The sequence below is a fragment of the Chanodichthys erythropterus genome, chromosome 23, assembly GCF_024489055.1.
Source record: "Chanodichthys erythropterus isolate Z2021 chromosome 23, ASM2448905v1, whole genome shotgun sequence".
Classification (NCBI taxonomy): domain Eukaryota; kingdom Metazoa; phylum Chordata; class Actinopteri; order Cypriniformes; family Xenocyprididae; genus Chanodichthys; species Chanodichthys erythropterus.
The window spans coordinates 14,436,201-14,447,942 of record NC_090243.1 but is presented as its reverse complement, the minus strand read 5'-3'; the positions used below and the strand labels follow the sequence as shown (position 1 = coordinate 14,447,942).

The window sequence follows — 11,742 nt, the reverse complement described above, 5'->3', positions numbered from 1 at the left end:
TTAAGTAGCTTTTATAAACGTAGAAAAATGTCTGCATTTGAGACAAAACAATGGCTCTGACATATTTTAAGATATGTCAGTGCAAGTTACTTTCAGTTAAAACTGCTCAAATATGCATTTTAGTTTAGGACTAGCTTAAGCACTCTGTGAAACCGGGGGGGAAATGATTTCTCAGAAAAGCACATGGACATATTCATGTATCTAATTAATATTTATGAGCTACGCCTCGGTCCCGCCCCGCACGCAGTGCATGCTGGATGTAGCGGAAGTAGCGGTGCACGTTGACATTGCAGAGCGTCCGATCTTCACATAAGAGACACAATAAGGTGAGTTATGCTCTCATATCTGTAGCTCCTCAATGCTCGAGATTATTATGTGAAGAGATTTGAAAGCTGGTTATGTTATAGTGCAGTTTGTAGTGGAATATGTGATTTGGTGTTCAGTGTTTTACATGACTGTATGGATGATGTTATGTAACTTATTTTGTAACTCTTACATTTTGGGATTGGTAGAAGTCTGATTTTTTTTTTTTTAAATATAGTATATAAATTATTTTAGATGTACTCTCACTGACGATATAGTGTGTTTGTCTCTTAAAGTTCACGTTTGAGAATAGTGAAAAAAAGCACTGTAATATTGTTCTGAATGTGTAAGACAGAATATTTATGCTATTTTACAGAAAAATAAATAAATAAAAAATCAAATTGAATGGTGACCTGCTCCAAAAATGTCCATAAAAAGCACCATAACAATAGTTCATATCATTGGTGCTATATATTCCAAGTCATCTAAAACAATATGATAGCTTTGTATGAGGAATAATAGATAATTTTTCCTATATTCAAATATGGCACATCAAACTGTCTCACGTGAGGTTTGACACAAGCTATTCCAAATGCCACTTCTTTTCATAACTAAACACAACACACTAAATTTGAATATACACATATTAAAACCCCACAAATTAGACTTGAAGGGTTAGTTCACCCAAAAATGAAAATTCTTTAATTTATTACTCAGCCTCATGACGTTCCACACCCGTACGACCTTCGTTCATCTGCGGAACACAAATTAAGATCTTTTAGCTGAAATCCGATGGCTCTGTGAGGCCTGCATAGCCAGCAATGACATGTATTTGTCAATTTTGAGATTTTGGCACTTTTCATAAAGTGTTGTTTCAGATATCAAAAATACACTATCTATCTGCATCTGTAGATATCAATTACAGTACATATCTTTAAAGGCCGTTTTCTCAAAATTCCTGCCGAAAGCTCCACTTCAGTAACGCGAACATACACCAAAATGTACAGTTTTATTCCCATCTGTATTCTGAAGGTGCTTACAGAGGGTTTTTTATATATATAATGTGCCTAATTTATACAATTTATTCCTAAAAATGGTGAAAATGTGTTTTTCTGGCTTAATGTATGCAAATTAGTGCATATTTAATTAATGACTTGTTTGCATATTTAAACATTTCAGAAAACTTGTAATACAAAAAAAAAAATAACATTTTTGCAATTCTTAAGGCGAGACACCCCAGGTGAATAAGGTAAAATAAGGTATCTCTCTCAAGATCCATAAATGTACTAAAAACATATTTAAATCGGTTCATGTGAGTGCAGTGGTTCAATATTAATATTATTAAGCGACAAGAATATTTTTGGTGTGCCAAAAAAAACCCCCCACTTATTTAGTGGTTGTTGATTTCAAAACACTGCTTCATGAAGCTTCGGAGCACAAATTAATGAGCATATCAAATCATGATTCGGATCGCGTGTCAAACTGCCAACGGCTAAAATCACGTGACTTTGACGCTCCGAACTGCTGATTCGACACGCTGATTCATTGTGCTCCGATGCTTCCTGAAGCAGTGTTTTGAAATTTTGTTTTTTTGGCGCACCAAAAATATTCTTGTCGCTTTATAATATTAATATTGAACCACTGTACTCACATGACCTGATTTAAATATGTTTCTAGTACATTAATGGATCTTGAGAGAGGAAATGCCATTGCTGTTAATGCAAGCCTCACCGAGCCATCGGATTTCAACTAAAATATCTTAATTTGTGTTCCGAAGGTCTTACAGATGTAGAACGGCATGAGGGTAAGTAATAAATGACAGAATTTTCATTTTTGGGTGAACTAACCCTTTAAAAGGATAGTCAACCCAAAAATTGTCATAATTCTGTCATCATTTACTCACCCTCAAGTTGTTCCAACCTGTGTGAGATTCTTCTGTTGAACACAAAAGAAGATATTTTGAAGAATGTTGGTTGATGGTAGCTATTGACTTCCATAGTAGGAAAAAATACTATGGAAGTCAATGGGGTCCATCAACTGTCTGGTTACCAACATTCTTCAAAGTATCTTCTTTTGTGTTCAACAGAGGAAAGAAACTCGTGAGGATGAATAAACAGTGTGTTTGACCTACTCCATTAACATCATTCAGCCACATGTTTTCAAATAGTCATGTGATATAGATTTTGAACTTCATAACACAAGTAATGATGCAAAAATGTGTGCTTGAGCTCCATTGTAATGTCCTTGATCTCTTCATCTCTTCAGCACCGTTGTTCATCATGGGTGCATCTGTATCCAGTCTTGCCCCCAATATCCAGGCAGAGTCTGCAATGTCAACGCCTCATTTTGGTGGGATGTCCCCGCCCCCTGGGTGTCCCATGCATCAAGAGGCCCCTAAAAGTGAGTCACACTCGATCTGTTATCATGAGCTGGATATCAGCAGATTGTATGTAATAGTTCGTAATGTGCAATATAAACCCAGGCTCTCCGCCTCCTGAGTGCCCGATGCATCAGGCTCAGACGCCTCCGGCCAGTCCGCCACACCAGGAGAGAGCTTATGAATTTGTCGAATGTCCCATGAGAGCTTCTGAAGGAGCTATCGATCCCACAAATATGGTGAGCTGGGCACATCCCTGAATAAGATGATGTGGTTTTTGTTTTTGGCTTATGCATGTTAATGTTGCTTTTATGTGTACCACAGATGCCCCCTCCAAACCAGGTGCCCGCCCCGGACCAGCCATTCCCTTTGTCCATGAAAAGAGAGGAGTCTAAAATCCCACGAGCAGGCACAGAACAGAACTGGGTCTATCCTTCGGAACAGATGTTCTGGAATGCCATGCTGCGGAAGGGGTGAGTTTTGGCGTGCTGTACTATGTACAAAGTATACGTTTGTATAAAGATTCCTAAATTCATGTTTTAAAACCAGAATACATCCTGTTCATGTTTCGGAGAGCCGATATGTTATTTGGCTTAGTTTCAGGAAGTCTGTGAGTGCTGTAGCTTGATTACCCAGATAGAAAAAATTGTACTTTATTCTCCAATGTCAAGAAAGAGAACACAATGGTTTTGCATGAGCTAGGACGTATGCACTACCATTCAAAAAGTTGGGGTCAGTAAGATTTTTTTAATGTTTTTGAAAGAAATCTCGTAAGTTTATATTAGATAATCACACAAGGCTGTGTTTATTTGATCAAAAATACAGTAAAAACTGTAACATTGTGAAGCATTATAACAACTTAAAATAACTTTTTAACTTCTTAAAAATAACATTTTAACTTTATAATTTCTGTTTTATTATATTTTAAAATGTAATTTATTCCTGTGATTGCAAAATGTCTTTAGTCCAGTCTTCAGTGTCACATGATCCTTCAGAAATCATTCTATCAATCTATCACTTTTGATCAATTTAATACATCCTTGCTGAATAAAAGTATTAATGTCTTTAAAAAAAGACAAAGAAAATCATACTGACCCCAAATTTAAATAAATATTGTTTATATATTAAAAATAAATATATTTGTTTATTTACTATAAAAAAAAAAAAAAAAAAAAATATATATATATATATATATATATATATATATATATATATATATATATATATATATATATAATCAGTACAGTCCAAAAGTTTGGAACCCCTAAGATTTTTAATGTTTTTAAAAGAAGTTTCGTCTGCTCACCAAGGCTACATTTATTTAATTAAAAATACAGTAAAAAACAGTAATATTGTGAAATATTATTACAATTTAAAATAACTGTTTTCTATTTGAATATATTTCACAAAGTAATTTATTCCTGTGATGGCAAAGCTGAATTTTCAGCATCATTACTCCAGTCTTCAGTGTCACATGATCCTTCAGAAATCATTCTAATATGCTGATCTGCTGCTCAAGAAACATTTAATGTGTACAATTGTACAAAATATTTGTGTACAATATTTTTTTCAGGATTATTTGATGGATAGAAAGTTCAAAAGAACAGTGTTTATCTGAAATCTAATCTTTTGTAACATTATAAATGTCTTTACTGCCACTTTTGATTGATTTTAATGCATCCTTGCTGAATAAAAGTATTCATTTCTTTAATTTCTTTTCAAAAAAATAAAAATAAAAATTCTTACTGACCCCAAACTTTTGAACAGTAGTGTATAATGCTACAGAAGCTTTGTATTTCAGATAAATGCTGTTCTTTTGAACTTTCTATTCATCAAGGAATCCTGAAAAAAAAAAAGTACACAACTGTTTTCAACATTGAAAATAATCATAAATGTTTCTTGAGCAGCAAATCAGCATATTAGAATGATTTCTGAAGGATCATGTGACACTGAAGACTGCAGTAACGATGCTGAAAATTCAGCTTTGCATCACAGGAATAAATTAGTTTGTCAAATATATTTAAATAGTACACAGTTATTTTAAATTGTAATAATATTTCACAATATTACTGTTTTTTACTGTATTTTTAATTAAATAAATGTAGCCTTGGTGAGCAGACGAAACTTCTTTTAAAAACATTAAAAATCTTAGTGGTTCCAAACTTTTGGACTGTATATAATATAATATAATATAATATAATATAATATAATATAATATAATATAATATAATATAATATAATATAATATACAAATGTTGCATTTTTCTTGGCTGAGTTGTCGCCTTGGATTTTACCCACAAGTAAAAATTTTCATCATTTACTCATTCTAAAGCTGTTCCAAACAATCAGTGGCTACCATCAACTGTTTGGTTACCAACATTCTTCAAAACGTCTTATTTTGTATTCAACAGAAGAAACTCATACAGGTTTGGAACAACATGAGGGTGACTAAATGATGACAGAATATCCATTTTTTGGTGAACTATCCCTTTAAGAGCAGAAGGCTGAATATTACACATATAGAATCATATGGACTATTTTATGAAAACTTTATGGACATTTTGGAATGGAAGGATGATCCTATCCAGTCCTATCTATGTCTATCCAGGCAGGATATGTTAGATGCTGCCTTATGTTTGCTTTCTCAATGTCAGGAGTGATTCCTATGATTCCTTTAAATGCTGCCTACTAAGTGTTGGTACAGAACAATTATTTTAGATACTTCACAGACAAGACATGCTCATGTTTTGCACATTATGGAAGGAAAATCCGTGTTTTTTTGTCATGAATTACTGTAAATAATTAATTGCTATTTGTTGTTATGCTAGCTGGCGCTGGAAGGATGACAGTCTCGCTCCCGAAGACATGTCCAATATAATCCAGATCCACAATCGTAACAACGATCAAGCCTGGCAGGAAATCCTGAAGTGGGAAGCTCTTCATGCCAGGTGACTGCAACACAACTCTCATTTTTACACGATAAGTGACTGAAATCAATGATTCAGAGAGCAATGCTGTTTAATGTAATAAATTACATTTTAAAATGTATTTAAATAGAAAACTATGGAAGCTTGTTTGCGGCACGGAGTAGAAAACAAAAACGACTTTTTATCACACAATTCTGACTTTTTTCCTTGCAATTATGAGTATATATCTCAGAATATGGAGTTTATAACTCACAATTCCAAGTGTGTATATCACAATTCTGAGTAAAAAAAGTCCTAATTGTGAGATATAAACAATATGTGAGATATCACAATTGCAAGGGAAAAAGTTTTTTGTATTTTTTTTTTTTTATATCTCACAATTCTGACTTTTTTTCCTCATTGTTGTGAGATATAAACTTTTTTGCAAGGAAAAAATGTCAAAATTGCGAGATAAAAAGTCACAATCATCTTTTTTTATTCCATGATGGAATCAATCTTCCATAGAAAAGTTATTTTAAATTGTAATAATGTTTAATAATATTTAGGGCTGCACCGATTAATCGCGATTAATCGTTTGCAAAATAAAAGTCTGTGTTTACGTAATATATATGTGTGTGTGTTCTGTGTATAATAATTATGTATATATAAATACACACACATTCATGTATATATTTAAGAAAAAAATTATATTTATATATAAAATATTTATGTTTATATGTAATATAAAATATATAAATATATATATTTATAATACTTGCATATATTTCTAAACTTTATACCTGTATATGTGTGTATTTATATATACATAATTATTATACACAGAACACACACACATATATATTATGTAAACACAGACTTTTATTTTGCAAACGATTAATCGCGATTAATCGTTGCAGCCCTAATAATATTAGTATGGAAGCTTGTTTCAGCCACTGAATAAAAAATAAAAAAGCTACTTGCTACTTTTATCTTACAATTCTGACTTTTTTTCTCAGAATTGCATGATATAAACTCACAATTGCGAGTTATAAAGTAAGAATTGAGTTATAGTCAGAATTGTGTGATATAGTCGCAGTTGCGTGCTATAAAGTCAGAATTGCGTGATGTAAACTAGCAATTGCGAGTTATTAATTCAGAATTATGAGATATAAACTCAAATTTGTGAGTTATAAAGTCAGAATAGCTTTATAGTCAGAATTGCGAGATATAAAGTTGCAATTGTGTGTTATAAAGTCTGAATTGTGATATATAAACGCATTTGTGAGTTTTAAAGTCAGAATTGCGAGATATAAACTTGCAATTTTGATAAGTCAGTCTTTTTTCCCTCAGAATTGTTTTTTATAACTTGCAATTGCGAGAAAAGTCAGAATTGCGAGGGGAAAAAGTCAGAATTGCGAGGGGGAAAAGTCAGAATTGCGAGGGGGAAAAGTCAGAATTGCGAGGGGGAAAAGTCAGAATTGCGAGGGGGAAAAGTCAGAATTGTGAGGGGGAAAAGTCAGAATTGTGAGGGGAAAAAGTCAGAATTGCGAGTTTGTCTCGCAATTGTGAGTATATAACGTGCAATTCTGAGAAAAGTCAGAATTGTCAGATATAATCTCGCAAATGTGAGAAAAAAAGTCTGAATTGTGATATATAAACACATTTGTGAGTTTTAAAGTCAGAATTGTGTTATAAAGTCAGAATTGCGAGATATAAACTTGCAATTTTGATAAAAATCAGTCTTTTTTTCTTCAGAATTGTTTTTTATAACTTGCAATTGCGAGAAAAAAAGTCAGAATTGCGAGTTTGTCTCGCAACTGTGAGTATATAACGCGCAATTTTGAGAAAAGAAGTCAGAATTGTTTGATATAATCTCGCAAATGTGAGAAAAAAAGTCACAATTATCATTTTGAATTTTTATTTAGTTGCGGAAACAAGCTTCCATATATTAGTGTTTTTACTAAAGAAGTTGTTTTAAATCAAATGAATGCAGTAGTTTTGATTAAATAAATGCCGCCTTTAACAGACTTTGTGCTGTACTACAATGTGTTCCAATGCAGTTTTTATATTGTTAGCAGAAATAATAAAATAACTTGTGATGCCAAACAAATTTAATCACATAAAAGCTGCATCATCACCTCTGCTGTCCCGTTGCTGCCAGATAAACGAGGTGATAATATCGTGTTAGTCTCCTTCTGTTTGTCATTTGATGGTCACTGGCAGTGTGATCTGCTTTGTTTTTTTACAAACTGCCAAGTATGCAAGAATGAGCATAGCGCCCTAGACTACTGTTAGTTTCAAATACGTTTGTTTTTGGCAGCGAGTGTCCATGCGGTCCATCTCTGAAGAGATTCGGGGGCAAAGCCAAAGAGTTTTCACCCAGAGCCAGAATACGTCACTGGATGGGGTGAGATATAAAAGTCAATCCCAAAGGATCCTTCTCTTTTTGTGTTTAAGACACTGCAGAGTGCTTGATTTCTCTCTGCTTTCCTTCTCTCTAGATATGAATTGCCTTTCGACCGACACGATTGGATCGTAGATCGGTGTGGAAAGGAAGTCCGCTATGTCATTGACTACTACGACGGGGACATTGATAAAGACACCTACCAGTTCTCCATCCTGGACGTGCGTCCGGCCATCGATTCTATGGGGGCCGTCTGGGATCGGATGAAGGTGGCCTGGTGGCGCTGGACATCGTAGAATCCATCCCAACACAGTTTTATAATTTCTGCACCACTATAAGACACTGGTGCCAATATACTAGAATCTGCATTCTACATGCTGTGACACTGGTTCTGACTTAACATGAATCCTTGCAAATTATTGCACATCGAGGAACTTACAGGTTCTCTTTTTTTTCTTTTTTTCTTTTTTTTTTTTTTCTGATGAGGTTCTGAATTCATCATCGGCAAGCATCTCTTCTACTTTTCGAGTGATGATTATGAAATTGAAAGCTTGCTATCTGATCTTACTCACAGGTTAAACATATCCGCTGTTTTTTCTCTTTCAAAGGCTGATTATTGAGTGTTTTAGTTCATGTGTAGAGCGACTGGCAGCTGTTAGCATTTTTTAGCTCTGCGAAACGGTTTGGTGGCCTTTGCTAATGAATGAAATTGATCTGATAAAGCATATAAAATTGTGGCTTTTTTATTAAAAGCCCTTGTTCAGCTATTCCATATTCATCCCACTGTCAGGTTCAGTTTTAAAATGTTGTAATTTCTCATACCTGCTGTTTTGGGTTTATTTATTTTGAGCAAACTGCTTCATTATTGTCTGTGTGTGTGTATGCTAATGTGTTGCTGACTGTGTTCTCTTTGAGTGAGTGTTTCTGAAAACAATTTCTCTAATTAAATACAATTTGTAACCCACTTCTTTTGTTTTAAATCTGACCTGTACCAAATTACAATTCAAAAAGTAAATCAACAGTGCTCAAGTACACGTTTCCCGTAGTTTTGCTTGGCTGTCAACTTTTTACTTTTGCTAGATCACTCCAGCAGGTGGTGCCCTTTCCTCAGAAAATGTAATTTCTTTCATTATGGTTTTATCGGTGATGGTGATTGATAGTGATCATTTCCACAATCACCTAAGCCTTTATGTTTTACAGTCATCTTACCCAGTTAAGGATGACATTTAACATGTTTTTTTAGCTTCCTATGAAATAGTCATGAATCATTGGTTTTGTTTGTGCAGATCACTGAAATTGTGGTCAGTCAGCTTAGCACTTGCAAACTAAATAGGGTGTCCATTTTAAAGTTGCACCAGTAGCCCTCTTAGTATTTTGACATTCATCTGTGGAATAGCCTGTTTTTACAATACCATGGGTGATCGAAAACATTTGCTTCTGTGTGATTTTCAATCCAATAGGCATTAGTATGAAGTCATACATCAGCCATTAAAACAAACCTTAGAGTGATAGTTCACCCAAGAATAAAAATTCTGTCATCATTTACTCACCCTCGGGTTGTTCCAAACCTGTATGAATTTATTTCTTCTCTTGGACATAAAAGAATATATTGTGAAGAACATGGGTAACCAAACAGTTGATGGACCACACTGACTTTAAAGGTGCCCTAGAATCAAAAATTGAATTTACCTCGGCATAGTTGAATAACAAGAGTTCAGTACATGGAAAATACATACATTGAGTCTCAAACTCCATTGCTTCCTCCTCCTTATGTAAATCTCATTTGTTTAAAAGACCTCAGAAAAACAGGCGAATCTCAATATAACACCGACTGTTTCGTAACTGTCGGGATCATTAATATGTACGACCCCAATATTTGCATATGCCAGCCCATGTTCAAGGCATTACACAAGGGCAGCCAGTATTAACATCTGGATCTGTGCACAGCTGAATCATTAGACTAGGTAAGCAAGCAAGAACAATAGTGAAAAATGGCAGTGATAATAACTGACATGATCCATGATTACATGATATTTTTAGTGATATTTGTGAATTGTCTTTCTAAATGTGTCCTTAGCATGTTGTTAATGTACTGTTAAATGTGGTTAAAGTTACCATCGTTTCTTAGCTGTATTCACGGAGACAAGAGCCGTCGCTATTTTCATTTTTAAACACTTGCAGTCTGTATAATTCATAAACACAACTTTCTTTATAAATCTCTCCAACAGTGTAGCATTAGCCGTTAGCCACGGAGCACCATCAAACTCATTCAGAATCAAATGTAAACATCCAAATAAATACTATACTCACATGATCTGACGCATGCATGAAGTATGCATGACGAACATCTTGTAAAGATCCATTTGAGGGTTATATTAGCTGTGTGAACTTTGTAAATGCACTGTATTATAGTCGACAGCTGGGGTGCGCGATGCCCCAAAATAGACAGTTAAAAAAATGAATAAAAAAAATCTATGGGATTTTGAGTTGAAACTTCACAGACTTCACTTTAGACTTACATCTTGTAAAAACTGGTTCTAGGGCACCTTTAATAGTATGAAAGAAAAAAAAAATACTATGGAAGTCAATTGGGCCCATCAACTGTTTAATTACCGACATTCTTCAAAATATCTTCTTTTGTGTTTCACAGAAGAAAGAAATTTATACAGGTTTGGGGGTGAGTAAAAGATGAACTATCCCTTTAAAATTTACTTGGTTCACTTGTAGCTAAACTACTAACCAAACCAAGTAAATTTACTACAGCTACATTTAGTGTATTTAAGTTTATGTGAAAGCCCTTAATGTTGACCCTTTTGGTTTTCTGTAGTCCAGTATTGCACACTGAGAGTTTTAGATTACAACGACTCATTCATTTTTAAGTTTGTTTTGGGGTTAGCATCATGCTACAATGAGCATTTCTGAGGAAAGTAGTTCGATTTGCCAAATAAGCCTTCTAGAACTGCGGGCTTCTAATCTAGACTGTATAAAAATGTATATGTGATAATTTAGAATTATATTAAGAAGGACAAAATATTGTTTCCCAGCTGTACTGTTGGTTAGTTGTGCTTTTGCACCCTTTAGGTATTATAATAGAACTCCTTAAATCCGTTGTCCATCCATCGTAAAATACAGACAGAAGCAAAAACAGCAGCTTCAGATGACGTCACTTGATGTTTAACAGTATATTTACCCTAAAGGTGATGAAGTCAATCCTGTGAGAGATTTTTGAAGCACCTAGAGGAAAAGCAGAGGTTCCTTATATCTGTGAGTAGGTGTGGGAAAGAAATCTTCACTCGCAGCCCAGAATAACCTCATCCTCTGGGGTAAGTTTCCACCTCTCCATTGAGTCTGTGCTTTACATGGACTTAAAAGGCAGTTTTAACTGTGAGTGGTCTCTCAGCGGTCCAACGTTTTAGACGCTATATTTTGGGGTTCGTTTTGCAGCCCTGGTCTTTTAAATAATGTATGTGTGGTGACAAAGATACTGTATGTTTGTATTTGGTTATTTGTCAGGGCTTCTGTTTGGCAGGGAACCAGAAAAGCCCCTTGTAGTGCACAGAACAGATATACAAACAGCCCGTGGCAGTCGAGAGTCTGGCGGGGGGACTCAAACCCCCTGCAATCCTTCCAGTCTGTTTCATTTACATACCAAAAGATGCCCAGCTGTGCCAAGTACAATAACCAGGCTTTGTCTAGATTGCAGAACTGTAACATTAATTATGGGAAGGAGTAACAGTTGGAAAGTTTCTAGC

At 34.6% G+C, this 11,742-nt stretch overlaps 1 protein-coding gene across 1 annotated transcript; it reads left to right on the top strand.

Moving 5' to 3' along the window:
* The first annotated feature begins 234 nt into the window (after positions 1–234).
* hccsb (holocytochrome c synthase b) lies at positions 235–9,011 on the top strand. Its single transcript, XM_067378023.1, has 7 exons — positions 235–326; positions 2,569–2,703; positions 2,786–2,919; positions 3,005–3,153; positions 5,509–5,628; positions 7,907–7,993; positions 8,088–9,011. Exons 2-7 carry the CDS (start codon positions 2,583–2,585, stop codon positions 8,284–8,286), a joined length of 810 nt encoding a protein of 269 aa, XP_067234124.1. The 5' UTR covers positions 235–326; positions 2,569–2,582; the 3' UTR covers positions 8,287–9,011.
* The last annotated feature ends 2,731 nt before the right edge of the window (positions 9,012–11,742 follow it).

What these genes read in the sequence shown, in the direction of transcription:
- hccsb (XM_067378023.1), top strand. Translation starts at nt 2,583, where the DNA reads ATGGGTGCATCTGTATCCAGTCTTGCCCCCAATATCCAGGCAGAGTCT. An exon ending in CTATCGATCCCACAAATATG is followed by an intron (nt 2,920 to 3,004) that starts GTGAGCTGGGCA and finishes TGTGTACCACAG; the next exon opens with ATGCCCCCTCCAAACCAGGT. An exon ending in TGGGAAGCTCTTCATGCCAG is followed by an intron (nt 5,629 to 7,906) that starts GTGACTGCAACA and finishes TGTTTTTGGCAG; the next exon opens with CGAGTGTCCATGCGGTCCAT.